Genomic DNA, 25,609 nt, shown 5'->3' on the forward strand with positions numbered 1-25,609 from the left:
TATACAAATCAAATCAATAGATTAAGTTTATGTCAAATGTTCTTTAAACAATGTTACTGTATTGTATTCTATACAAATCAAATCAATAGATTAAGTTTATGTCAAATGTTCTTTAAACAATGTTACTGTATTGTATTCTATACAAATCAAATCAATAGATTAAGTTTATGTCAAATGTTCTTTAAGCAATGTTACTGTATTGTATTCTATACAAATCAAATCAATAGATTAAGTTTATGTCAAATGTTCTTTAAACAATGTTACTGTATTGTATTCTATACAAATCAAATCAATAGATTAAGTTTATGTTAAATGTTCTTTAAGCAATGTTACTGTATTGTATTCTATACAAATCAAATCAATAGATTAAGTTTATGTCAAATGTTCTTTAAACAATGTTACTGTATTGTATTCTATACAAATCAAATCAATAGATTAAGTTTATGTTAAATGTTCTTTAAGCAATGTTACTGTATTGTATTCTATACAAATCAAATCAATAGATTAAGTTTATGTCAAATGTTCTTTAAACAATGTTATTGTATTATATTCTATACAAATCAAATCAATAGATTAAGTTTATGTCAAATGTTCTTTAAGCAATGTTACTGTATTGTATTCTATACAAATCAAATCAATAGATTAAGTTTATGTCAAATGTTCTTTAAACAATGTTACTGTATTGTATTCTATACAAATCAAATCAATAGATTAAGTTTATGTCAAATGTTCTTTAAACAATGTTACTGTATTGTATTCTATACAAATCAAATCAATAGATTAAGTTTATGTTAAATGTTCTTTAAGCAATGTTACTATATTGTATTCTATACAAATCAAATCAATAGATTAAGTTTATGTCAAATGTTCTTTAAGCAATGTTACTGTATTGTATTCTATACAAATCAAATCAATAGATTAAGTTTATGTCAAATGTTCTTTAAACAATGTTACTGTATTGTATTCTATACAAATCAAATCAATAGATTAAGTTTATGTCAAATGTTCTTTAAACAATGTTACTGTATTGTATTCTATACAAATCAAATCAATAGATTAAGTTTATGTCAAATGTTCTTTAAACAATGTTACTGTATTGTATTCTATACAAATCAAATCAATAGATTAAGTTTATGTTAAATGTTCTTTAAGCAATGTTACTATATTGTATTCTATACAAATCAAATCAATAGATTAAGTTTATGTCAAATGTTCTTTAAGCAATGTTACTGTATTGTATTCTATACAAATCAAATTAAACTTTCTTTTAATTTCGCATACCTTTTTTATTTGGGAAACAGGAAATACAACAACAATGTGTTTTTTATGTAATCGATCTTTGTCAATAAATTGAAATATAAAAGCAAAAGCTTGTAATATATTTTTACTGGAATCATTATAAAATCATGATGATGATTGTAGGTAAATTGTTTTTATTTGATATCTGTTTTGTCCTGCCATTCGTTGTTCTCGGTGAGTACTTATTAATTATTTCAATATAAATCACACAGATATATAAATTTAGTCTTAATCATCTGATTACCTATATTATCAGACATGTTACAGACATCCTCGAATGCTAAAACATCTTCTTTTTTTAATATAAAAAAGAAGATGTGGTATGATTGCCAATGAGACAACTGTCCCAAAAAGACCAAAATGACACAGTCATTAACAACTATAGGTCACCCTACAGCCTTCAACAATGAGCAAAGCCCATACCGCATAGTCAGCTATAAAAGGCCCCGATAAGACAATGTAAAACAATTCAAACGAGAAAACTAACGGGCTTATTTATACCAAAAAAAATGTAAGTCTCTTTTAAGAGAAGTAACTTTGCAAGAGAAACTGAACATACGTACTAGTGTATTTTCATACTAAGGAATTTAAAAAGGAAATAACTTCTTAGATATACTGCATATGAATAATAAGTGTAACACGCATTATTATCGTATTAAAGAATTAAATGAATTTCCGTTTTAAACTTGCCTTGTAGTTCGGGATTTTTTTTTTTTTATTTTATTATGATTTTTACTTCGTTTAACGATTTGACAAGCTGCTTTACATAACACGATATCATGTCAAACTAAATCAACTTCTATAATTCATACGCATATTTTAATACAATGGAATAAGAGGTAACACAATTTTAGGAGAACCGGAACTATTTCACATTCTAAACTAGAAGAAATAATGGAACGCCACAGCTGTCTTATGTGGAACTCTGATTTTACTTTATGTTGTTTTATTATTACTTAATGATATTTTGTCTTTACTTAATATGGTTTTGACATTACGTAATGATGTTTTAATATAACTCAATATGGAATAGTCATTACTTAATGATATTTCGATATTACACGATATGGTTTCGTATTGACTTGATATAGTTTTTTCTTTACTCAATATGGTTTTGTCATTACTCGATGTGGTTTCACCATTATTTAATATGGTTGTGTCATTAGTCAATGTGGTGCAGAAATCTCAGTTAATACCTCTGACACTAAGTATTATATTATACAGAATCTCAGCAAATCCATTAGTGACAGATTTATATCTTTCAGTGTGAAAACGTGTAGACCCGCATATGTTGCTTTAGGTTGTGGAATCATGGATAGTTATTATTTATACAAAATTGTTATAGACAGACCTTTTAACAGTTTGAATGATAAAAGAATCACGTCAAGATCATATATTCGGATCGGACATCGTAGAGACCAAAGTATATTACAACTTTCAAAAAGTTTTAGACTGTAATAATTATAAGGAATTCTATATCACTTGGAATGATAACACTATCACTATGGGACTAGGACTGCAAGGGAACGGGACTTTGTTTCTCAAATGGACTAGTTCTACTAAATTGGAGTCGATTCAAAATGTTGGAATAAGAACACAAATCGGTATTGGAAAGTGGATATTTTATACATCAGGTAATAAAAAAGTAAATGAACATGTCAATATTGATACATATATTGAGGGCATGCTGATGATACCAATGGGCCAACAAAGAAAGAGTCTCTCAGAACAAAATGAGATTACCTCTTATTTAATGAGCTGAATAGGCTAAATGATAACATGAAGTTTCACAAATCATATTCCTTATATCATATCAACTGTACAAGTCTACAACAAACTAAATTGAATATATTTAAATACTTCTACTTGTCAGTATACTGTTTTGTTGATATGTTTCCGTATTTTGCTCTATCTTTCAAATGCGGTTCTTTAATTTATCGCTTTAGCATTGAATTTCTTAATTTTAACTATGTATTTTCCTTTGTTACCATCTTAATCCATCTTTAGCTACAAACATTAAGCCAAAGTATTAAAAAAATATGTATAGTAAACATCATATGCACTATGCACTACATTGAATTAATATATATGATGCCTATTCAATAATCAGTTCAGAGTCTACATAATGCCTGTCGAAACCATCAATGATCTATAATGAGTTTGTTTACAATATATGTGGACAAAATGTGCTCAGAGTAGTACTTCACTGAGTTCTAAAAAAGACGACAGAGAAATCTAAAGGTTAATGTAAGGTCTATAATTACATGCCAGTGTCACTAAAGCCCTGGTAACAACGAACCAACGACACATTGATACAGTGCCATGACATGAAATTTATTATAACCTTTCATTTAAATCTGGTTTTGTCGTTTAAGATCTAGATACACACCTAAAAATAGGTCTATGTGGGAGTTAAATTGGCCGATGTTATCAAAAGAACATATGAAGATCAGCGTATTTCAGATTCTTGTTAGAAAAACTACTATTCTGGAAACTATAGATCTAAAAACGCGGAAATATACATTTAGTAAGTAGCCCAGCGGTTAACAAGTGATCGTAAACCTGAGTAGTGTCGATTTCTGTGGTTTTCTTATAATGAGTAAATCTGGATTGTTAATTTTGGGTCCAACCAGTCAATATTTCTATAGCCATTATGAGATACTGTTGTATTTTTTTTTTCTTTTTCTTTTGAAGACATTCCTACCATGACAGAGGAGGCAAGACCAGGGCCACGCAAGCCTATAACTCGTTACTTTCAACTGATGTTACAAGATATCCATTATCAATTAACCAATTACATGTCAACGATATCTCAAGGTACATCCATACGGTCACAAACGTACACGCGACAAATTATCATGAATAATGAAGCAATCGGTTTGCCACAGACAACAAGACCTAATGACAAGGAAACTACATCCGATGATTTGCAATCGAGAACACAACAAATGTTGACTCTGAATGGGAACAAGAATCCAACTTAGAATAAATAGATACAATAGATACAATAGAGTCGTAATTTTATTGTTTACCCATTTTGACATTGGCCGGAACAGTTCTCAATACGTATTTGTGAGAGAATTATATCGAAGCAACACAATGATCTTATTATTATAGTATCAGCTGTTGTCAATGTTGTATTTCAAATTATTTGCTTTGCCATTCAATTAACAGTGTATAACGGTTCATATTTACTCTATGAGAAACGTTGCTGTTAAATGTTTACCTGTCGCTTTAGCAATTTTTTTGTTACATTTGACTGCTTAAAAATGAAATCAATGGAATAAATCACCACATTACCCATTTCCAATCGTTATTATTGCCCACAATGTACTCATAGAAAAGGGTAGATATCTACAAATACCTCGAGACCAAAGAAAACTGTTAGCTATAAAATCTTTCCAATATAAACCAAATGAAAAAGGTCCCTTTATAAAATAGTCTTTAGAGCTGAGGACAGGGCACTCTTAGTTAATTATGTTTGAATACATATTTATCTATATACGTATGTTTGTTCAAATCAGATATTTTGTGTTGTTGTTATTTTTTGTTCGATGTCATTTTACTTATATGACAACAAAAGAATTACTTAATTCGTTATTCTACTTTGAATTATTCAAAGACGTTTTACCAACTTTAAATAACCACCAACTTGCATTGGGTTCATCATAACAAAAGGACACGAATGGCTGTATGCACACCTCGAAAACTTCTATAAGAGAAGACTTAGATGTACAGTTGGAAAAAATTTCAGACCTAGAACCAACTATAGATATATAAAAGTTTTGACTTTGGTGGGCATTTTTTTTTGTGTGCCTGCTTACTGATATTAAATATGTGAATTGTTAATTGTGAATTGAGATATTATTTTCTTAAATTTGACTTTGACATTTGAATGCTTAAAAATCATTCTTGTTCCTCGAGGGACTCTTTTAACTTTTGCTTATAGATAAAAGAAGATGTGGTGTGAGTGGCAATGAGACAACTCTCCATCCAAATAACAATTTAAAAAAGTAAACCATTATAGGTCAATGTTACGGCCTTCAACACGGAGCCTTGGCTCACACCGAACAACAAGCTATATATATAACAATCATATGCACTATGCACTACATTGAATTAATATATATGATGCCGATTCAATAATCAGTTCAGAGTCTACATAATGCCTGTCGAAACCATCAATGATCTATGATGAGTTTGTTTACAATATATGTGGACAAAATGTGCTCGGAGTAGTACTTCACTGAGTTCTCAAAAAGACGACAGAGAAATCTAAAGGTTAATGTAAGGTCTATAATTACATGCCAGTGTCACTAAAGCCCTGGTAACAACGAACCAACGACACATTGATACAGTGCCATGACATGAAATTTATTATAACCTTTCATTTAAATCTGGTTTTGTCGTTTAAGATCTAGATACACACCTAAAAATAGGTCTATGTGGGAGTTAAATTGGCCGATGTTATCAAAAGAACATATGAAATTCAGAGTATTTCAGATTCTTGTTAGAAAAACTACTATTCTGGAAACTATAGATCTAAAAACGCGGAAATATACATTTAGTAAGTAGCCCAGCGGTTAACAAGTGATCGTAAACCTGAGTAGTTTCGATTTCTGTGGTTTTCTTTACAAAATATGAGTAAATCTGGATTGTTAATTTTGGGTCCAACCAGTCAATATTTCTATAGCCATTATGAGATACTGTTGTATTTTTTTTTCTTTTTCTTTTGAAGACATTCCTACCATGACAGAGGAGGCAAGACCAGGGCCACGCAAGCCTATAACTCGTTACTTTCAACTGATGTTACAAGATATCCATTATCAATTAACCAATTACATGTCAACGATATCTCAAGGTACATCCATACGGTCACAAGCGTACACGCGACAAATTATCATGAATAATGAGGCAATCGGTTTGCCACAGACAACAAGACCTAATGACAAGGAAACTACATCCGATGATTCGCAATCGAGAACGGGCTTCAGCTGACCTCTAAACAATGTTCACTAATATAACGAAATAATACCAGACTTTACTTTAAACTTTCAAATGATCGGCAATTAAAAATACACATAAGACTAGGGGTTCCTCACTTGTAACAGTAGCAAACTTGCAATGGGGCAGAATTTGTTTTTATTTGGATCTCAACCTATCCCTATACATCTAACCAATGTGAGATACACATACGCACAACAATACACATAAAATATACTTTTGACAGTCAGTAACATATTTTACTCTGAAGTTTTGAGAGTGTTTAGGTGTGAAATGCGGATTTCCCAACATTGTAGTAATATATGTTGCAGTTCGAAGTGGTTTTTTTCTATCAACTGTCTATTGTTCAGTATACAAATACTTATGTATGTCAACAATTCGTCACTTATCCCAAAATTAATTCCCAAGTTTAATTACAGTGTTTGAATATGTTTAGTGTGCAAGTATGTCATGTCATTCTAGATTATCTGTCTTAAGTTGGAAACAAGAATCCAACTTAGAATAAATAGATACAATAGAGTCGTAATTTTATTGTTTACCCATTTTGACATTGGCCGGAACAGTTCTCAACACGTATTTGTGAGAGAATTATATCGAAGCAACACAATGATCTTATTATTATAGTATCAGCTGTTGTCAATGTTGTATTTCAAATTATTTGCTTTGCCATTCAATTAACAGTGTATAGCGGTTCAGATTTACTCTATGAGAAACGTTGCTGTTAAATGTTTACGGAGCACTTACGAACACATCGAAGAGACCGAAATATTACAAGTAAGTCGAATAGTTTATGATTTTTTTGTCACATTTGACTGCTTAAAAATGAAAGCAATGGAATAAATCACCACATTACCCATTTCCAATCGTTATTATTGCCCACAATGTACTCATAGAAAAGGGTAGATATCTACAAATACCTCGAGACCAAAGAACACTGTTAGCTATAAAATCTTTCCAATATAAACTAAATGAAAAAGGTCCCTTTATAAAACAGTCTTTAGAGCTGAGGACAGGGGACTCTCAGTTAATTATGTTTGAATACATATTTATCTATATACGTATGTGTGTTAAAATCAGATATTTTTTGTTGTTGTTATTTTTTGTTTGATGTCATTTCACTTATATGACAACAAAAGAATTACTTATTTCGTTATTCTACTTTGAATTATTCAAAGACGTTTTACCAACTCTAAATAACCAGCAACTTGCATTGGGTTCACCATAACAAAAGGACACGAATGGCTGTATGCACACCTCGAAAACTTCTATAAGAGCAGACTTAGATGTACAGTTGGAAAAGTTTTTCAGACCTAGAACCAACTATAGATATATAATAGTTTTAATTTAGATGGGCATTTTTTTGTGTGTGCCTGCTTACTGATATTAAATACGTGAATTGTGAATTGAGATATTATTTTCTTAAATTTGACTCTGATATTTGAATGCTTAAAAATCATTCTTGTTCCTCGACGGACTCTTTTAACTTTTGCTTATAGATAAAAGAAGATGTGGTGTGAGTGGCAATGAGACAACTCTCCATCCAAATAACAATTTAAAAAAAGTAAACCATTATAGGTCAATGCACGGCCTTCAACACGGAGCCTTGGCTCACACCGAACAACAAGCTATAAGTATACGAAGCGTGTCAGACTGAGGTTTGTCAGTTCCTACATGTTGAAGATGCGTTTTACTCCAATCTTTATTTTCTATGATTGTTGATTTCCAGCTGTTGGTTAATGGTTCACTTCGTGCATTCTAGCTTACTACATCAATAAAAACTGACAGCGGGAAAATAACCAGTAGTACTCTATGTGGCGTTATAAATAATTAATCAATGATCTTTTTATGAGGGTGGGTGGGAGGTTAATTGTTATGTTGTAGTGTAATAGTTCTAAATAACGGTTAAATGTGGTCGGTAACACATGCTGTAAATCATTCTACATTAGAGTTTCTGTCAAACCCTGTTATAAAAGTATCGTTTATTAGTGACTTAGGGGTACGATCGCCAACAAAGAAGTTGGATTTCAATAACTTCCGTAAAAAGGTCAAATCAAAACGAAAAAATAGAACAATATATATGTCAGAGCCAGGACTCTATGTTAAAACCCGTACTTTGACCTATAATGGTTTTCATTACAAATTGTTTCTTTGATGGAGAGCTGTCTTAAAGGGACTCGAACCACATCTTCTCATATATGAGTATACAGTATGTAAAATAATCCTACATATAGTATACTTTCTGTCGAACGGTAGGAGATGAACTCTATAAGAAATGGAAATGTATAGAGAACAGGAATTTTTACTGGAGCTAAGCTAAGAAAGTGTGTATAATGGATTAGGAAGGACAGATTCCGTCCACAATGTTTCCTTGAGAATAAGAATGTGACTTTGAGTTTGTTAGCCTCTCTTGTCTTGTTGATAGGGGCGGTTTAAAAGTAAATTGTAATCTCCGTTTTAATATCTTTATGTTTGGTAGACAACTCAACAATGTAGTATCCTATTCCTCGCAACCTGAACGTCCAACACTGAAAATATATATGAAAATTTCACAATGATTGGTTAACACAGGTCACGACTATGCAATGCAAGTTGACTTGTTCATTTGTTTGTTTCCCTGACGAACTTGATTTTGTATCAGAAAAATCGAGCTATGTAAATCGATTTCCCCCTTTTAATAATTAAGCGCGTTAAATTTAATGCATCTAACTCGAGTTTGGAAGCGGTTTGAAATTGACATTTAAATTTGTGGAAGTTTAAAACGAGGTAAATGTGTCAACTAAACAAATTTTTTTTGGAAGATCTATTTTCATTTCATTGCATTCCTCTACTTTATTTTGAATTAAACTATGACGATTGTGTGTTTCTCAAATAAATTTGTTGAATGATTCTGTTTTATATGAATTATTTTTCTCATTTTAGCGATATTGTTTAACATTGCCATATTAGCCGGATATTTGTGAAGCCATAAAACCAGGTTCAACCCACCTTTGTTTTTCTTAAATGTCATATTTCAATTCAAGGATATGGAAGTTGTTATCAAATAGTTCTTTCTATGTATGTTGAGATAAGTATTTGTTGAACTTTAGTGTTTCTGTTGCTCAGTTGTTTTCTTCTTTGATATTATATGTATGTATCCCATAAATTGCATTGCTTTTGGAATAAATTATAAATATTATTATAGTTGATGTGTTTCTTTCGGTTTAAGTTCGTAACCTGAATTTATTTTCCCTCAACGATTTATGACTTTTGAACAGCGGTATACTTCTGCCTTCATTACAATCATACAAGTTTTACAGATAGAATTATCTAATTACCTTTTCTCACAGACAAAGAAGTTCCACCAATAGCATGCTCTATCGTTCCAATGAAGTTTACCATCTCTTCTGTATAAGTGAGTGGAAAGACATTCCTCATAGTCTCGGTTTGGCTCTCCTGGTCCTCAATCAGTGAAATCAAACTCGGTGCCACTTTTGTTCCAGATAAATTGTCTATCCATTCGTAAATCATTTGCGCCAAGCCAAACCTCTATACCTTCTGAAATACATTGGTTGGAATAGATAAGAGTCTACCTTTTCAATGCATATGCCAGTTCTTGAATTAAATTTACTACACGTCATATAGCGAAACTAGCGTCAACATGATAGCCTAAAAAACAGGAATGGCATTAGTCGGTCATTTTGTAACCCGAATTATATTCATACTTTGATCGAAAATACGGATGTTTTGTGTTATTAAAACTTGCTGTTACAAAATGTTAGAAATTATTATAAATTTAGAAATGTATCTCCCTCATGCAAAGCTCTGATTCCTTTTAGGATTTGGCTATACTTTTTTGATCTTTTGGGTTATAGCTCTTCATCTTCATATAAGCTTTGTATTTCAAATATTTTGGCCACGAGCATCACTGAAGAGACATGTATTGTCGAAATGCGCATCTGGTGCAGAAAAATTGGTACCGTTAATGTTATTGATCGACATTAGTTTTAACAACGTGTCAATGCTACATTTAAGAAACATATCAGACAAACGATAACAAAGGTAATGTTTTGAAGACGCAAACATTCTTTTTCTCAGAATATCTAGTGTCGAATTCAAATTTTATACATGTGGATCTGTCCTACGAAAATGCTTGTACCAAATCAGGAAAATGCCAGTCATTATCCGGGTGTTTAATGTGTTCGAACTTTTGAATTTACCTTCTGATTAAGGACTTGCCATTTTGATTGTTTCTCGAAGTTATATGTTTTGTTTATATACTAGTCAACAAAAGAAACGATACAAGACTTTGAAATAAAATTTATCAAAAAGTATAAAATATAAAACAAAATGAGATATACTGTTTTAAAAAGCTTTCATTTGCAATGTATGCACATGTGATAATGAAAATCAAAATACCGTGTAAACGAGCATAGGGTGCAAAAAAGTACTAAATAGTTTGTTTAAAAATATTCAATATGCTAATCAAGTTATGTTCATATTGTAATTATGGGTTGACATATTGGTTTTTTTTCAAATTTTTGGGAAAAAAGTGTTTTTTGAAATCACAAAAAATGCAAAAAAATTGTTTTTTTTTATTTTCGTCTCAAATCAATGCTTTAGATATGAAAACAACACACAGTAAATTTGGAACCTTTCGGATTAGTTTTAAGATTTTTACCGCTTTTTGAATATCACTTTACACATACTGTTTATCGTAAATCATTATATAATGTATAAATTTTAACGATTTCTCGTAGGGCAGAACTTTGCTTAACAAATACACAAAGAAACTGTATAGTTTCTAAAAACAAATTGATGGCAAACATTGTCTTTTTCTTTTAAATTTGGAACTTCTGTTTTTAAAATTGTCGTTTTATGTAAATTTTGTAAAAAAAAAAAATCGCAAAAAACGTCACGAAAGCAAAAAAATATTTGTTTTAAACGGATTTATATTTCCATAATGTTAAGTATTACTACCTTCAATATTGGTCTAATGAGCGGAAAAATTTATCTTTAATTTGAAAAAAAAGTCTTGTATCGTTTCTTTTGTTGACTAGTATATATAACTTTTATCATAAACTGTACACCATTTTGAGTTCTAACCAGTAACTTTGACCAGACAAATTTAACCTGTGACAGCTTTATGAACTGTTTTAACGGTCGTAGATCTTACATAAAGAGGTGTTAAACATCATTTAATTAATCAGTCAATCGAAAACAAATTCTTCCAGTCATTTATGTGTAATAATTTTTTTTTAATAGCAGCCCGTTTACATTTGTAAGGTTAAAACTTACTAAGGTTTTCAGAAAACATCGGTTATCAATGTCAACACTTAGGTTATATAGATGTCTCTACGGATGTTTTAGTTTTTCTTCGTTCACATGTTGTTGTTTTTTATTATAGTGATTAAGATTATAACACAATGTTGACCGATGCTGACAGTTTCACCTATATATTATGATAGAATTTTATAGGAATGTCATACAGGTCAGATATTTAGTTAGCTATCAAATCAGTTTGGTTGCATCTATAATTTTCTCAATAAGAAAATGCCTGTACCAAGACTTAGATATGACAGTTATTATCTATTCGTTTGAGGTGTTTGCGCTACTGATATTGCCAATTAATTAAAGGCTTTTCTTCTAGAATTTGCTGCGAAGTTCGTTTTTTTGGGGGGGGTTTTGTTTTGTTATTTAACTTTTGATTTTAAAATAAAATATTTTTCTTTTGTAGCCATTGCGTTGTCTGTTTATGTTTTGATGTCTTTCTGATATTTTTAGCCCGTCTTTTAGAGTTTATCCTATTTTCAGTTTGTTTTTGTCCTCACTTTAATTTTTTAAGTCTAACGTAGTACTTACTGTCATCTAAGGTCGGCTTTGGTAGGATACTCATCAGGAAGTTGTTTTCTCCAGCTGTATGAATTTCAGCCAAATACGCATTTAGGTTGTATTTACAGTAGTCCTTAAACAAAAGATATTGTAATTGATGGGACATTTGTTTTAAATTGATATTTATTGAGATTTGTGTGTAAAAATAAATAAATCATTACTAAACATATGAGTCAGTCGGCAAATTGTATAATATCATTAGCATCAACAAGGGTTATAAACATGATTAAATAGATAAGAAGGTTTGCATCAAATAATCAAGTATTGCAGACCGAGATAAATTCATTGCATGTAACATAGACACCGACCTTCTTATACACCTGCATATGTAATTTGCATGATCGTTTTTATGTTTTCATGCTTGCAGTTTCATAGAATTAATATCTAGATAAATATTTAATGTTTTAAACCATGTTCTATATTTACTACGACTAAGATGATTATGTTTGCAAAAAGAAAAAGAAAGGTACATAAAACGAAATATGATAGAAGGATAGATAGATACTATATTATCTAAAAACTAAATAAGTTTACAGAAAAGAAATATGTGGGATGAGTGCCAATGAGACATTTATCTATCCAAGGTACAATTTGTAAAAAAAGTAAATAATTGTAGGCCTTGGTATGGTGTTGAACAACACGGACATCAAGCTATAAAGGGACCCAAATGACTAGTGTTAAACAATGCAAATAGGAAATCCAATGGTCTAATATACATTAAAAATAATAAACACTTATGAACCAAATCAACAAACGACAACCACTAAACAACATGTTCCTGACGTAGGATAGGTATTAATACATGATCGTATTTGTCTCATTTATTGAAAAATAATCAAGGGATATTAGAAATACAAACATGATGAAGGCAACGATATGGAAAACAAACAAAAATACAGAAAAAACGATAAAAGGACAAATAGTTTGTTGAACAATGAAGTACGAATGTGTGCTGATTAAAACGAACTGTAACAAAGGCGTACCTGAGCGTCATCCAAATTTCGTTCTATGTACTGGATTGAATAACACGAACCTTTATATCTTTGCCAGCCACGTTTCCAATGTGCCTTTCCTGAAGTATTGCAATATAATTAAGTTCAGAAGTTAAAAATAAATAACACACCTATGACAGAGAAATCTGATACAGTATATGATGAATTTAATGTTAAGGTTTTTTCATATTATCGTCAGATATATCTGGAATGTACTTTTTAATGTTTGGTCCTTATCATGTGCATGTCATACGTGTATTTTATCAATGATTTTAGTCACTTTCAGTATAATTATAGATTTTGTAAAACTGATTCAAATCAACTGTTTGATACAGTGGAAAGTGTATGGTAAAATCTGATCTCTAAAGACTTTTTATGAATAAAAATTTGTTTAGACGTATTTGACTGTTAGTTTGATAAGTGATCTATAAACCAGATTTATAGAATAACCGATCGAAGAATTCAAATAGAGAAAAATATTAAAGTGACCGAACAACACATTAATTCACGAATGTGCGTAGCGCATGAGATGATTATCAGTATTGTTCGGTCACGAGTTGAATATTTTTCGATATTTGAATTCTTTGATTAGTTGTTCTTTTTAATACATTGGCAAATGTAAAAAAGAAGATGTGGTAAGATTGCCAATGAGACAACTGTCCACAATAGACCAAAATGACATTAACAACTATAGGTCATCGCACTGCCTTCAACAATGAGCTAAGCTCATACCGCATTGTCAGCTATTAAAGGCCCCGATATGACAATGTAAAACAATTCGAACGAGAAAACTTATGGTCTTATTTATATAAAAGAATGGCATTTTATGAAATAAAGAAGAAAATGTAAGGAACTTTATATTTTTCTATGTATTCACAATTTATTTTGATACGACGTTATCGACGTCTTAACACAGTTTTCGTTTCATGACGTCAAAGGATTGAAATAACCACGTTTATTTCACATGTGAAATTACCGGTTTTCATTTCACTAGGAAGTCTATATTATTCTTTGCTGCCAATTTAATAATTAAGATTAAAGATATAATGTGTTCTGATATTTAATGCCATCAGTACATCCATAGATAAAGTGACCAAAAGAACTCTGCGTAATGGGAAAATCACCAAAAATGAAGAATATATATTAGTCAAAGATTTTGGTTAAGCCGTCAATGTCGGCTATACCTCTTCACCACGAGTGTATATCAGCAAATCCGCATTATTAATATCAACGGTGCTGACTTGTAAACATTTGTGATATAAATAGTGAGCTTGTATATGTTGTTAAAGATAACTGGTATTGTTTTGTTTTTTTATTATTTTTACTATAACGACAATGGCATCTATAACAGACATTTACATTTGAATAATTATAGCGATGAAATGCTAGACAATTATTGATAAATAGATATTATGGTATAACTGATCTTAATTATGCATCTGCTACCATATGTTGACCTAGAAAGCGTATTTAACATCCACCTAGGACGAAAATAGTGTCAATATGTTGACTAAAGTGTAAGAATGTCATCTCACCTGGATTGTCTGCTCCTTCTGCAATAAAAGTGTATATGCCAACATATTATTTATTTCAGTTGATTTAAATTGATTGACGTCTTTATCTAAAGTGTACTAAAATAAATACTGAGCTACAAGAAAATTCAAAGCGGTAATTCCCAAATTAAATGGTAAAATCAACAGCTAAAGCACATTAAACGAATGAAAAACAAATTTCATATCCCAACTTGGCACAGGCATTTTCTTTAAAAAAAAATATTGGATTCAACCGTTGTTTTAGAGCTAGTTAAACCATTCACTTGTGAAACATAAAAACTTAGAGTAAAATCACACAGTTTGATAAGAATTATTTTTATTGTTTTCTGGCATGCCATAGACATGTCTTATATTTTATTTTTTTTCGTTCGGAATAATCATTTTCATGAAGTCAAAACAAGCCTTTAACTGTTAAATTCAAAGTTTAGTATGCGAAACAACTTGTGTATAAATTACTAAAGAACATTATAGATTAAAATGATAAATAATGTATTTAACTAAATGTTTGATATCCTTGTTTAATTATGTATGACCTATGAATTCAAAATAATGCAACATATTAAAGATGTAATGTAATCATACGAAACTAACACAATTTTCAATCTATTTTTATATGATTCAAAAATAAGAGTGATGTCAAATACTTAACATACCACAATAAGGTATATCACAAAATTCCCATCTAACATCTGGGTTAGTTGTATAACACCAAGGACCATATTCCTCATTGTCTGGATTACGGCAGTAATTTTCATGGTCCTCCATTTTAACCGAGAATCGATGCGTATATGGAGTTAACGATGTTTTGCTTATTGTTCCGGTGTAATTTTTTCCCTGCTGATCCATTCGACAATTTTGTTCTAAATGATAGAAACATTATTGTTAACAATGCTTGGCATTAGATATAAGAAGATGTGGTATGATGCCAATGAGAAAACTCTCCATCCAAGTCGTAATTTGTAAAAGTAAACCATTATAGGTCAAAGTACGGTCTTCAAAACAGATCCGTATTTCAATGCGTACAAAAGACTAGTGTAAAACCATTCAAACAGGAAAACCAACGGGCTTACGTGTATAAAAAAACAGAAACGAGAAATACCTATGAACCATATTAACAAACGATAACTACTGAACATCAGATTACTGACTTAGGACGGTGCAAGAAAATGCAACTGGTTAAATATTCTAATAGTTAACAACCTCTATTCACATAATTTGGCTTTTGTCATGGTAGACGTGTGTTTTCCCAATCGACAATATATAAACTACCGATACGCTATGTCTAATAAATTTGCAAGAAGTAATCACTATACACATTTTGTTATCACTTTCTTTAGCTTTTGTGTTTGCTCAATATTTCAAGTATTCATTTGTTTTCGTCAAAAGGACTTAATTATTCCACGAACTATGTGTGTTGGATGTGCTATGTTGTATTGTAAAGATTTATTTCTTATTCTTATTTCCTTTTGTATTTTTAAATTAAAAAGATATGACAAGATTGCCAATGGGACACCTATCAATTAATTGAAGTGCATTTAAGCAATTATAGGCAACCGTCCATCCTTCAAAAACGAGCACAACTGATAGTGTAGACGGCTTTAAAAGGTCACGACATAAAATATGTGAAAAAACTAAATTGACTACCTAATTCTAAAAAAACAATTCATGAAAAAACAAATTTAACATAACAGTCATAACTAATTAATACCATAAACTACAGGTTTCTGACATGGGAAAGGTACAGAAAGAATGTGACAAGGTAAAACTTATTGTGAGCGCTGTATGTTTATCGATACTACAGAAACATTGTATTACGAAAGCTTGACATGTCACGACTTACACATTTTCTTTCCATTGAATTGTCTTTAGCACTCGGAAGAATGGATTCGGACATCATCCACAATAAAACAATAATTCAGAAATAGATAAATATAACAAGCTTGTTTTTCAATGAAACTATTTTACATTCTACAATGTGTATTCGCTTTAATGTCATAATTAAGTGTTTTTCACATTACCGATAACTGGATAATGAGTATTAAGTTCAAGTAATGGTCCAAAGGCTATGACACAGAATTTGGTATAATTTTGCACACATCTTTGGCTCGATCTACTTTAACTGATAATCGGAAGAAATTCATTTATCTCTTTTATTGTCTGAAATATTACTGATTGGAATATTTTAAAATGGGTGAATATTTATATAGAAAGCACTTAAAATAAGCGAAAAGAATTCTTCAAAATTGTCTTAAAATCATTAAGTCTAAATAATATACTCCAAAGATATTTCTTAAAAAAACTAAGAATGGTGCGCGAATGTCCGTTTAAAATAATTTTATGGTCACCTAGTTTGTTTTACGGTTAAATTGCAATGAGACAAAGCTGTATGCAAAATTGAACCGAAATCTGTGACATAGCCCATTTACTGTAACTTGACCTTAATTTAGATCATACCAAAATAAAACACTACATAAATACTTAAATAACCAAATGACACCAGCGCAGCTTCGGTACATAATTGATATACACATTAACGACAATACCATGCTAAATCAACAATGTCATACACCAGGAAAAGATACTGATGGTCTCAGTTCGTTTTTCTTCACTTGCGCATGGTATTCTCTGCTGGGAGCATGTCATAACATTGGCGGTATGTAATTAGGATTATGTATGCACGGATCATCTGTATAAACATTAGCTCCACTTGAATGTATAAATGTATTAACTTCTTTACTGTCCAATGTAAAATAGATAAAAAAATATGTCTATAATGGACCTCTTCAAAATATATACATCAAATCTACATGATCGTATAAATAATACTTAGGCTTCGGTATAGACTAAAGTAAAATGAGAAAAAAATATTATGGAGGATTTATAATTAGATATAAAAATAGGAAAGTATGGTGTCATTGTCAATGAGATAACTCTCCACTGGACATGATATGACATGGCAGTGAGAACCCCTATACTTTAAAATTCGAACGTCTTACCTGGTTTTGGTGAGTTATCATAACTATCTAGAAAAAGAGAAAAAAGATATCATATATATCATACAAAGAATGTGTAAGCAATTATTCGATTAAAGGGAAACTTCGCAAAAAAATCAAAAATTGATATTATGTTTATTCTGTATAAAAATGCTCAAATTCATAGGTATTAAAGTTTTATTCTGCTAGATAAGAGATCACCATCGATTTTAAATTTAGAGTATCAATTCTCTCCGGTCGGCCATTTTGTCACCTTGTCCGATTTGCAGTCGCGATATGTCTAAGGACCAGAACTACAGTAACCCGATGTAGTCGTAATTGCGTGTCGATATCTCGTCAATCGTACGGTTGTTTTATCCGACTAGTTAACTTGATACGGAAAATTTTCTTTTTTTTTTTAATAACCATGATCTGTTATTTTAAGACTGATAATATAGGAATTAGTGAAAAAGTCAAAATTTCAAATCATAAATAATTCTTCCGTGAAACTTGAATTGTTTTCGGCAATCTAATTAGTTCATAATTCTTTTATGTAATAAATTAACTTTATTCAAATAAATTAGGATCTTCGCTCCACTGATCACCCGCATGGCTAAAGGTATTACTCCCAAAGGTATTGTAGGGGGTGTGAGGTGACACGTCCAGGTATTCAAGCGACTTCCTGTCGAGTTTGCAAATTCATGCATCGTTTCACTTCTTAGTGTATTGATAAGTGTACACGGCCGATAACTTATAACTTTCCATTTTGAACTATTAGGTGTATAATATACATCTCTATCTATCGTGTCCGAAAGTGATATAATATATAGTCATTACTAAACATATACGCTTGTTTATGAATAACATTTCTGGTTAAAAGAAAATTATTTATAAAAATATAAATAATACCAAAAAAAAACAACAGATCTGATGAAATAAAAAAAAAAATCCAAGAGTAAATTTGGTAAAATGTAATATATACTCGTTGTCAATGGTGAAGGACAGATTGGAACATACCAGAAATATATTGATTTAAAAAAAGGTACGCACTTCTCGACCATTCGTATATACGCCTGGATTATAAGTTACGGCACTATAGCGCAAATTAAAATATATACATTTATACATAGAACATAAGAAAGAATAATATATTTTGCGTAAATTGGGGTAAAAGTTTTGTAAAATGAAAAGTCCATAATAATTACATTAAAATTGGGAAGGATGAGGCCTAAATTAAAATATTGTTTGTTTGCCCTTTTCCGACCCTATGTTTTGAAACAGGGTAGGTAGGTAGGTAAAATATTTTATTTTTTTCCCCAAAAAAATAACTTGGCTCGGTATATTTTTTTTTTCATGGGTAGGCAGGTAGGTATACTTTTTTATTTTATAGATACAAAATCTGCATAATGTCATTTTTGCTTTTGCTAATAAGTTTCTGGGACTACGTTTTGAAAAAAAAATATCATGTAGAATGTGAAGTTAATTCATATGCACTACTATTTTGTTTTCAAATATCAAAATATAGAGCTGTGCCGAATATTTTCAACGTTTATATATGCCTGGAACTTTGAAGAGTTTGAGCTTGCACTAATATTCTGTACTACGTACCTTGTACGTTTACCTCTACCTAAAGGTTTTCTGTAAGAGATAACTTTGTCCTGGTAAAATATGTCCGGGCAGACATACATTACTAGTAGAAAAGGTCCCTAGTGTTTAAATTTCCGAGTGTGCCTATGTTTCCAATAAAAATGCTACAAGACTTAAACTCAATTGTCACGTATTTTACATCGCATTTATAAATGATCTGTATGGAAAACTTGGGCGATTTTACTGCCAAATATTCTCCACTTTACAGGCTTTTGTAACCTTTGGTTCATGTCAGATATAAATAATATAGCAATGCTGGTCGAAGGCATTGGTAACATAATCATCCTGATCACAAAAGGCCATCCCTACATAGAATACAACGTCCGTTTACACAAAATAGTTTGTACACACGTTGATAATTTTGTATTAAACAAACTTTTTTGTAAATGAACCCTGCTCTTCAAGTATAAAGATACAGAGTTAAAGTACGTCATATCATGATTTCAAAGCGTTCAACATCGATTTCAAACAAATGCTTGGAAACTCTAACTGCCAGTGTGCATGTAAAACGCTCACGTGATACCAAACGGACTAGACCTTATACGATAAAGATAAAACCCGAGGATTCCGGTAAAAAAGTTTTGAGCGGGAAATACAAATATAATATTTTTTGTAAAACGAAAAAATAAAATCAAATCAAATCAAATCTTGCTGGTAAATACAAATAAAAGATTTTCAGGCGGAACGAATTTATAGGGTCGGTCGGTAAAGGGCAAACAAACAATATTTTAATTTAAGCCTGACATTAAATTCGTTGCCTTTTTTTATACATCGTTGGTCAAATAGCTAAAGTATTATATATAGTTACGGTGTGAGACGAAGAGTATTTCAAGAAGGACATATTCCCGATTATAAAGTATAAATTTTGTTGATGTTTTTCACACTTGAAAAGCATATCTGTTCGTAATTTGTCGATTCCATTCCAATTAGATCCTTTAATTTCCTGTCATTTTTTTTAAACATTTTTCTTTTTAAATATCTGAAGTCTTCATGTGTTGTCAGATTTAAAATATTTTGATGAGCACATTAATTTCTAAATAGGTAATTAAAGATCACTTTGGATGGACTAAAATATATAATTGCAATTGTTAATGATCTGTTTGAAATATTTAAGGCTGCCGATCCTTATTTGAAATAGTACAATTTTTAGTTCATAAACTCGTGTTTAGAAGGCTATTTTTATTTATAAATTCTTCAATTAAAATAATTCAGTGTTACTAAAGTAATCAAAAGTCATAATTCATTAAAAAGTGATCTTATGCAAAATATAAAAATATACAACAGCTATCCAGTTATTGTGCGATCTTATTATTCCCGTTAATTAATTTTTTTTTTTTTTTTACATTCATGTGTCTGAAATTTTGTCGGAGTCCCGTTTACAATTATGTTGTTCACACCTGAATGCCAGTGAACCGTGACGCCTAGATTTCACTGAATGAGGATCAAAGGATTAGAATTACATAATGCTAATCTTTTAATTACCTTGAGTTAACCTACGCATTCAACATTCTTTAGGTGTCACAAAACAATACACATTTTATTTCCACCGTACAAGCAAGTGAAAATGTTTGCTGTAATGAAGCAAAAACGTCAGAATACAAACATGTATTTTAATACACTATTGATCATGTCAATTTCATATGTTTGTTTAAAGTATTTGTACAAAACAAATCATAAAAATGTTCTATGTATGAATTAATTTTATTATCAAAATTCGTTTTAAAATATCCACACGATCTAATTTTAAAAGTTGCATGGCTATCACTTATTTTTCGTTGGTTAATAGCTACACCAAAAGTCGTCGATGCGCTTTAAATCGCGTAATTAGATTGTTAACGAACAAGACTTAAATGATATATTTTCACTCCCGGCATGCATCAAAGACTTAAACTACGTCACATAAGTCAGGAAGCTTCAAGAAATAAAATTAATAATTCCCAATTTTCTTCTTTATTAGATTTCATATCAAAATAAAACTTGGTGAATATGTTTTTTATGGTATTATGAACATAATAAGATGATAAGTGAAAAATCGCGAATTATCCCTTTAACAAGTTCTAATTTGGTAAAAAGGGATACAAAAATATCTCGTTTAAAGTTCAATTTGGTATTTGCGTGTAAGAAGTGCTACCATAAATTCAAGACAAGTTGCCAAATTAATGTTTGAAAGTAATGCATACATTTTCTTTTATTTGTAAAGAATAATTCATTCGATATTTCATTTAGTTCATCATTGAAGCAGTAATTCGTTTTTGGCTTGACAATATCGCTCTATTCAACAGTAGCATTGTACATGTCGACATAATTTTAAATAAAAAATTATCATAGATATTAAATTGTGTGTTTACGACAGACGCGGGTTTCGTCTTCAAAAGACTCATCAGTGACGATCGAATCCAAAAAAGTTCAAATAAAGTACGAAGTTTAAGAGCAAATAGCGAATGTAATTCTCTCATGTATATGGCTGTTTCCTTGGCTGGGATAAGCTTTGCTCTTCAAGTCGGTTTTGTCTGTTTGTTAACATGTGTGTTAGGTATAAGATTCAAGCATTGATGTTGGGACAATAAAAGCGAGGCAAATAAAATCAAATGGGATATTCAAACTCATAAATAGAAAATAAACTTGAAATTTCTCGGGAAAAGATGAAAAACAGACCATACAGAAATGCACAAAACAAATTACCCAAACAAAATACTGAACGACACGAACCCCTCCATTATTTGAAGGGGAGAAAGCCAGTCAAATGTATTCTTGTTTGTCTTATATATCTAATTGCACATCTGGGGCAATAAAACCGATACCCATTGTGTTATACATATAATTGAAGAGTACGAAACATTTTCTTTGCATAAAAGCAAAAGTGGTTAATTTTGATAGGTCAATTTCCCCAGTAAAAGATAAAAACAACAAAATAACATCCTTTTGGTTTCATTTGTTATATGTGTAGATTGACAATTTATACCCCCCCCCCCCCACCGCCCTTTGATCAGCTAAATAATTAACCAAGAAGAAAATGCTTAATGAGTGTCATAAGATAACTCTCAATCTAAGTCAACATGTGTAAAAGGTAACACGTATGTGTCAAAGCACGGTCTTCAACACAGAGCCTTGGCTCACAACGAACAGTCAGCTAAAAAGGGGCCTTACATGACTAGTGGGAAACATTTCAAATAGAAAAACCACCAGTATCATCTGTATAAAAACGAGAAACGACAAAGAATTATGAACCTAATCAACAAACGACAACTACTGAACAAAAATAGGAAAGTTGCTGTCACAGTCGTAGAGTAACAAAAAGTTCCTTATATACCGTTAAATACTGCCAACAAGGCTAATCAGTGATTATTTTTATCAATTGTTTTACAAGGACATTTTAAGGCATGGTGTATTAGTATAACGTCGTCACTACTACTTTAACAAGGTGCATCGTGATTTGTAATCAATTGATCGTATTTGTTTGTCATTGCACAAGAAATGTTTTACTATTGTTCACACGATACCGATTTGTGTAGAACTGTTTCAACAGTTAAAGACATTAGAAACAAGATAATGAACAATTAAACAAACAAAAATATCAATATAATTAGTTATCAAAGGTTCCAGGCTAAATAAATTAAAACACCAGAAGCGCGTTTCTACATAAGACTTATCAGTGGTGCTCAGATCCAAATAGTTATAAAGCCAATAAAACATACCACAATGAGGAACAGTACAATATTCCCATCTAGTAGCAGCGTCAGTTGTATAACACCAAGGTCCGAATGGTTCATTATCTGCATTTCGACAATAATTTTGTTGATCTCCCAATTTTTCTGTTAGTTGATGACTATGTGGATACGTTTCTGACCACTGCTGGCAGGTTCGTCCAGTGTCTGTTGTACGAACGGTTCCATCATAATCCAAGCCCAGCTGATTGTCTATACATTCTTTTGCTTTATAGGTCAAAATGCAATAAGTATATAATTAATTAATTTATAAATGTTTACAACTTAGTTGAGCCATTGATATATGTCAGTGATTATACATGCTAAATGAATAATATAACATATCATAACATAACGTTTGTTCATAAAATTGCACTTTCCACTCCTTATGATCACCTTTTACCGTTCAAACTATGGTTAATAATGGTCAATTATCTATAGTAAGTCTTAACAGTGTTGTACATTCCTAAACTATTTTCAACTACCCCCAAATACCTATATTTGCGGAGTAAGAAGAATGTACTATACGGCATGTTGTCCGAACAATTTTCTTTGATACGCTTCCAAAAACCTTGAATACTATGTCGCCAATAATTCACTACTTTACAAACATGAAATAAGTATTATTGTTTTGTGAATGCATGTGTATTGTAAGTTCACATCTCGCTGACCACTGTCGACTTTAGAAAAGTATCATAACGACATATGTTGTTCTACAATTTAAATTTCAACACCTTCCAACTGTATAACCTTAGTTTGTTTATTAGAAGTCTCTATCATGATGCGCCTATTCAGGTCTTTTGTAGCTAAGTTCACTTAGGTATGTTTTTGTTGATAGTATTTGAAACTTTAAAAGCATACTTCATCCTGAAGTGCTTGTCGTTTCAATTCAAAACAAGAAAATATTAAAGATAAGTTAATCAAAAAATGAATGTTTATCTTTATCATGCTGTGACTTACATTTTGTATACTGAAATTTAATTAATTGAAAATTATAGTATACAAAGAATTTCCCAAAAGTAAAACCCACGGGTTTATATCAACCATCCAATACAGATACACTAAATATCAATGAAACTAAGGAACCGTCAATTAATCAACACTGACTCATTGTATTTATAATGGGTAAATTCCATTTGGACCTCCTAGTCATTAGCATTTAATATCATGATCCTTATGTTAACCATTTTGGATATGATCATACCTGTTACATGTAATGCCAAAACACCAATACACCAGATTCCACAGAGCAGTATATAGCTAGTCGAACACGCCATGATGTTCTGAAAATTAATTGAAATGTTGTGTAATTACCTATTAAGGGGGTAGACCTTGGTTCAGGGAGATAACTCAATAAATCAGTAATGCGTTTGTAAAAGTCAAGTTTCATCAATGTTTTTTAAGCATTTACCTGAAACAGAGTGGAAATAATCTATGTTACCTAGAAGCTTAGAATATATTTATGAAAGTGGTTGACACAAACATACTGATGATTTTATGAGTTATCTCCCTTAACCTATGTCTACCTCCTTAATCAACAAATATTTAAAATACATACATATACAGAAATATGAACATTTTCTAAAAATAGCAAACATTTCCCATTTATCGACTAGTATCTTATATAAATTTTTTTTTTCAGGGTGTAATCTAAGATACGGTATCGTTCTTTTTCAAACTTTGAATATTTCAAGGCTATTGTTTGGTTATTTAAGTTTCATTTACAGTGTAAGCTAGATGTTTATAACTGATGCATCACTTCATTTTGCAGCATTTCATTTATGGTATAATAAATGCATGAATCTATTTTTTAGCAATTGATATATAGATTAGTTTGAGTGATAAAAGGACTTCTTATCTGAAATGAAAAATACTTTCAAAAAAATGCGTTATACAAATAAGGTAACACAACAATACAAAGAAAAGATAAGACGGATATATGTTTCTTTGTTGTGAGTATGAATGTAAATCATGTAATATTTTAATGAGGAATTTATTTTTTTCATCAACAGATTAAATGAATAAATACCCCAAAAAAAACTATGTATGGTCGTATTCGTCGGCCTACAAATAAGCAGTTCGAAGTTTGTTGTCGGTTAGCAAACGAACACGCATAAAAGAAAAAAGAATACATCTGGCATTTTATTATTAAGTTTTAAAATTTCAAATAATGTTTTTCGCTGCTCAACACTGAAGCGACAATCGTTGAAATGATAAAATAATAAATAAAATGCTTACCTCTGAGAGTTTGATTCCAACTTGAAATAATATACAGGTTGATGTTTTATATATACTAACTGTCTGCTGAATCAGCAAATTATAATATGTTTAACCTTCGACTGTTTTAAACGTGGCATCCTGTTTGTCAATATCCGTTATTTAAATGAGAAAGGATAATTATATTTATTAAAATCATCTATTTCAACATTATTTAAACTGATGCACATTTAATTATGTCTTACTTCAGTAATTACGTTACCTAGTTAATATTCAAACAATCGTTGAAAAATAACGATTAAGAGAACGGGATGTATATTTGGTTGTCGACACAAATTTGCCATTTAAACTTG

At 30.8% G+C, this 25,609-nt stretch overlaps 2 protein-coding genes across 2 annotated transcripts in view; both read right to left on the reverse strand.

Moving 5' to 3' along the window:
- Positions 1 to 25,409, reverse strand: part of LOC139526928 (plasminogen-like) — a 39,762-nt gene extending 14,353 nt beyond the window's left edge. Inside the window, exons 1-4 of the mRNA XM_071322106.1 lie at positions 25,278 to 25,409; positions 24,244 to 24,322; positions 23,031 to 23,267; positions 17,713 to 17,739 (exon numbers count right to left, since the gene is read on the reverse strand). Of these exons, the coding sequence (XP_071178207.1) occupies positions 17,713 to 17,739; positions 23,031 to 23,267; positions 24,244 to 24,316 (337 nt within the window). The 5' untranslated portion in view covers positions 24,317 to 24,322; positions 25,278 to 25,409. The remainder of the gene's footprint in view (positions 1 to 17,712; positions 17,740 to 23,030; positions 23,268 to 24,243; positions 24,323 to 25,277) is intronic.
- Positions 8,587 to 15,513, reverse strand: LOC139526929 (putative macrophage stimulating 1-like protein). Its single transcript, XM_071322109.1, has 6 exons — positions 15,370 to 15,513; positions 14,699 to 14,716; positions 13,155 to 13,243; positions 12,142 to 12,244; positions 9,618 to 9,837; positions 8,587 to 8,828 (listed from the first exon to the last, which is right to left on the reverse strand). Exons 1-5 carry the CDS (start codon positions 15,479 to 15,481, stop codon positions 9,743 to 9,745), a joined length of 417 nt encoding a protein of 138 aa, XP_071178210.1. The 5' UTR covers positions 15,482 to 15,513; the 3' UTR covers positions 8,587 to 8,828; positions 9,618 to 9,742.
- Positions 25,410 to 25,609: the final 200 nt, after the last annotated feature.

The sequence above is a fragment of the Mytilus edulis genome, chromosome 6 (genome assembly GCF_963676685.1).
Source record: "Mytilus edulis chromosome 6, xbMytEdul2.2, whole genome shotgun sequence".
In the NCBI taxonomy this organism is placed as follows: domain Eukaryota; kingdom Metazoa; phylum Mollusca; class Bivalvia; order Mytilida; family Mytilidae; genus Mytilus; species Mytilus edulis.

Excerpts from the sequence above, each read along its gene's own strand:
- LOC139526929 (XM_071322109.1), bottom strand. The coding sequence starts at position 15,481 with ATGGAGGACCATGAAAATTACTGCCGTAATCCAGACAATGAGGAATAT. Across the intron at positions 12,245-13,154 it reads GAAATTTGGATGACGCTCAG|GACTACTGTAAATACAACCT; the intron begins GTACGCCTTTGT and ends CTTTTGTTTAAG. Across the intron at positions 9,838-12,141 it reads AAAGCCGACCTTAGATGACA|AAGGTATAGAGGTTTGGCTT; the intron begins GTAAGTACTACG and ends AATGTATTTCAG.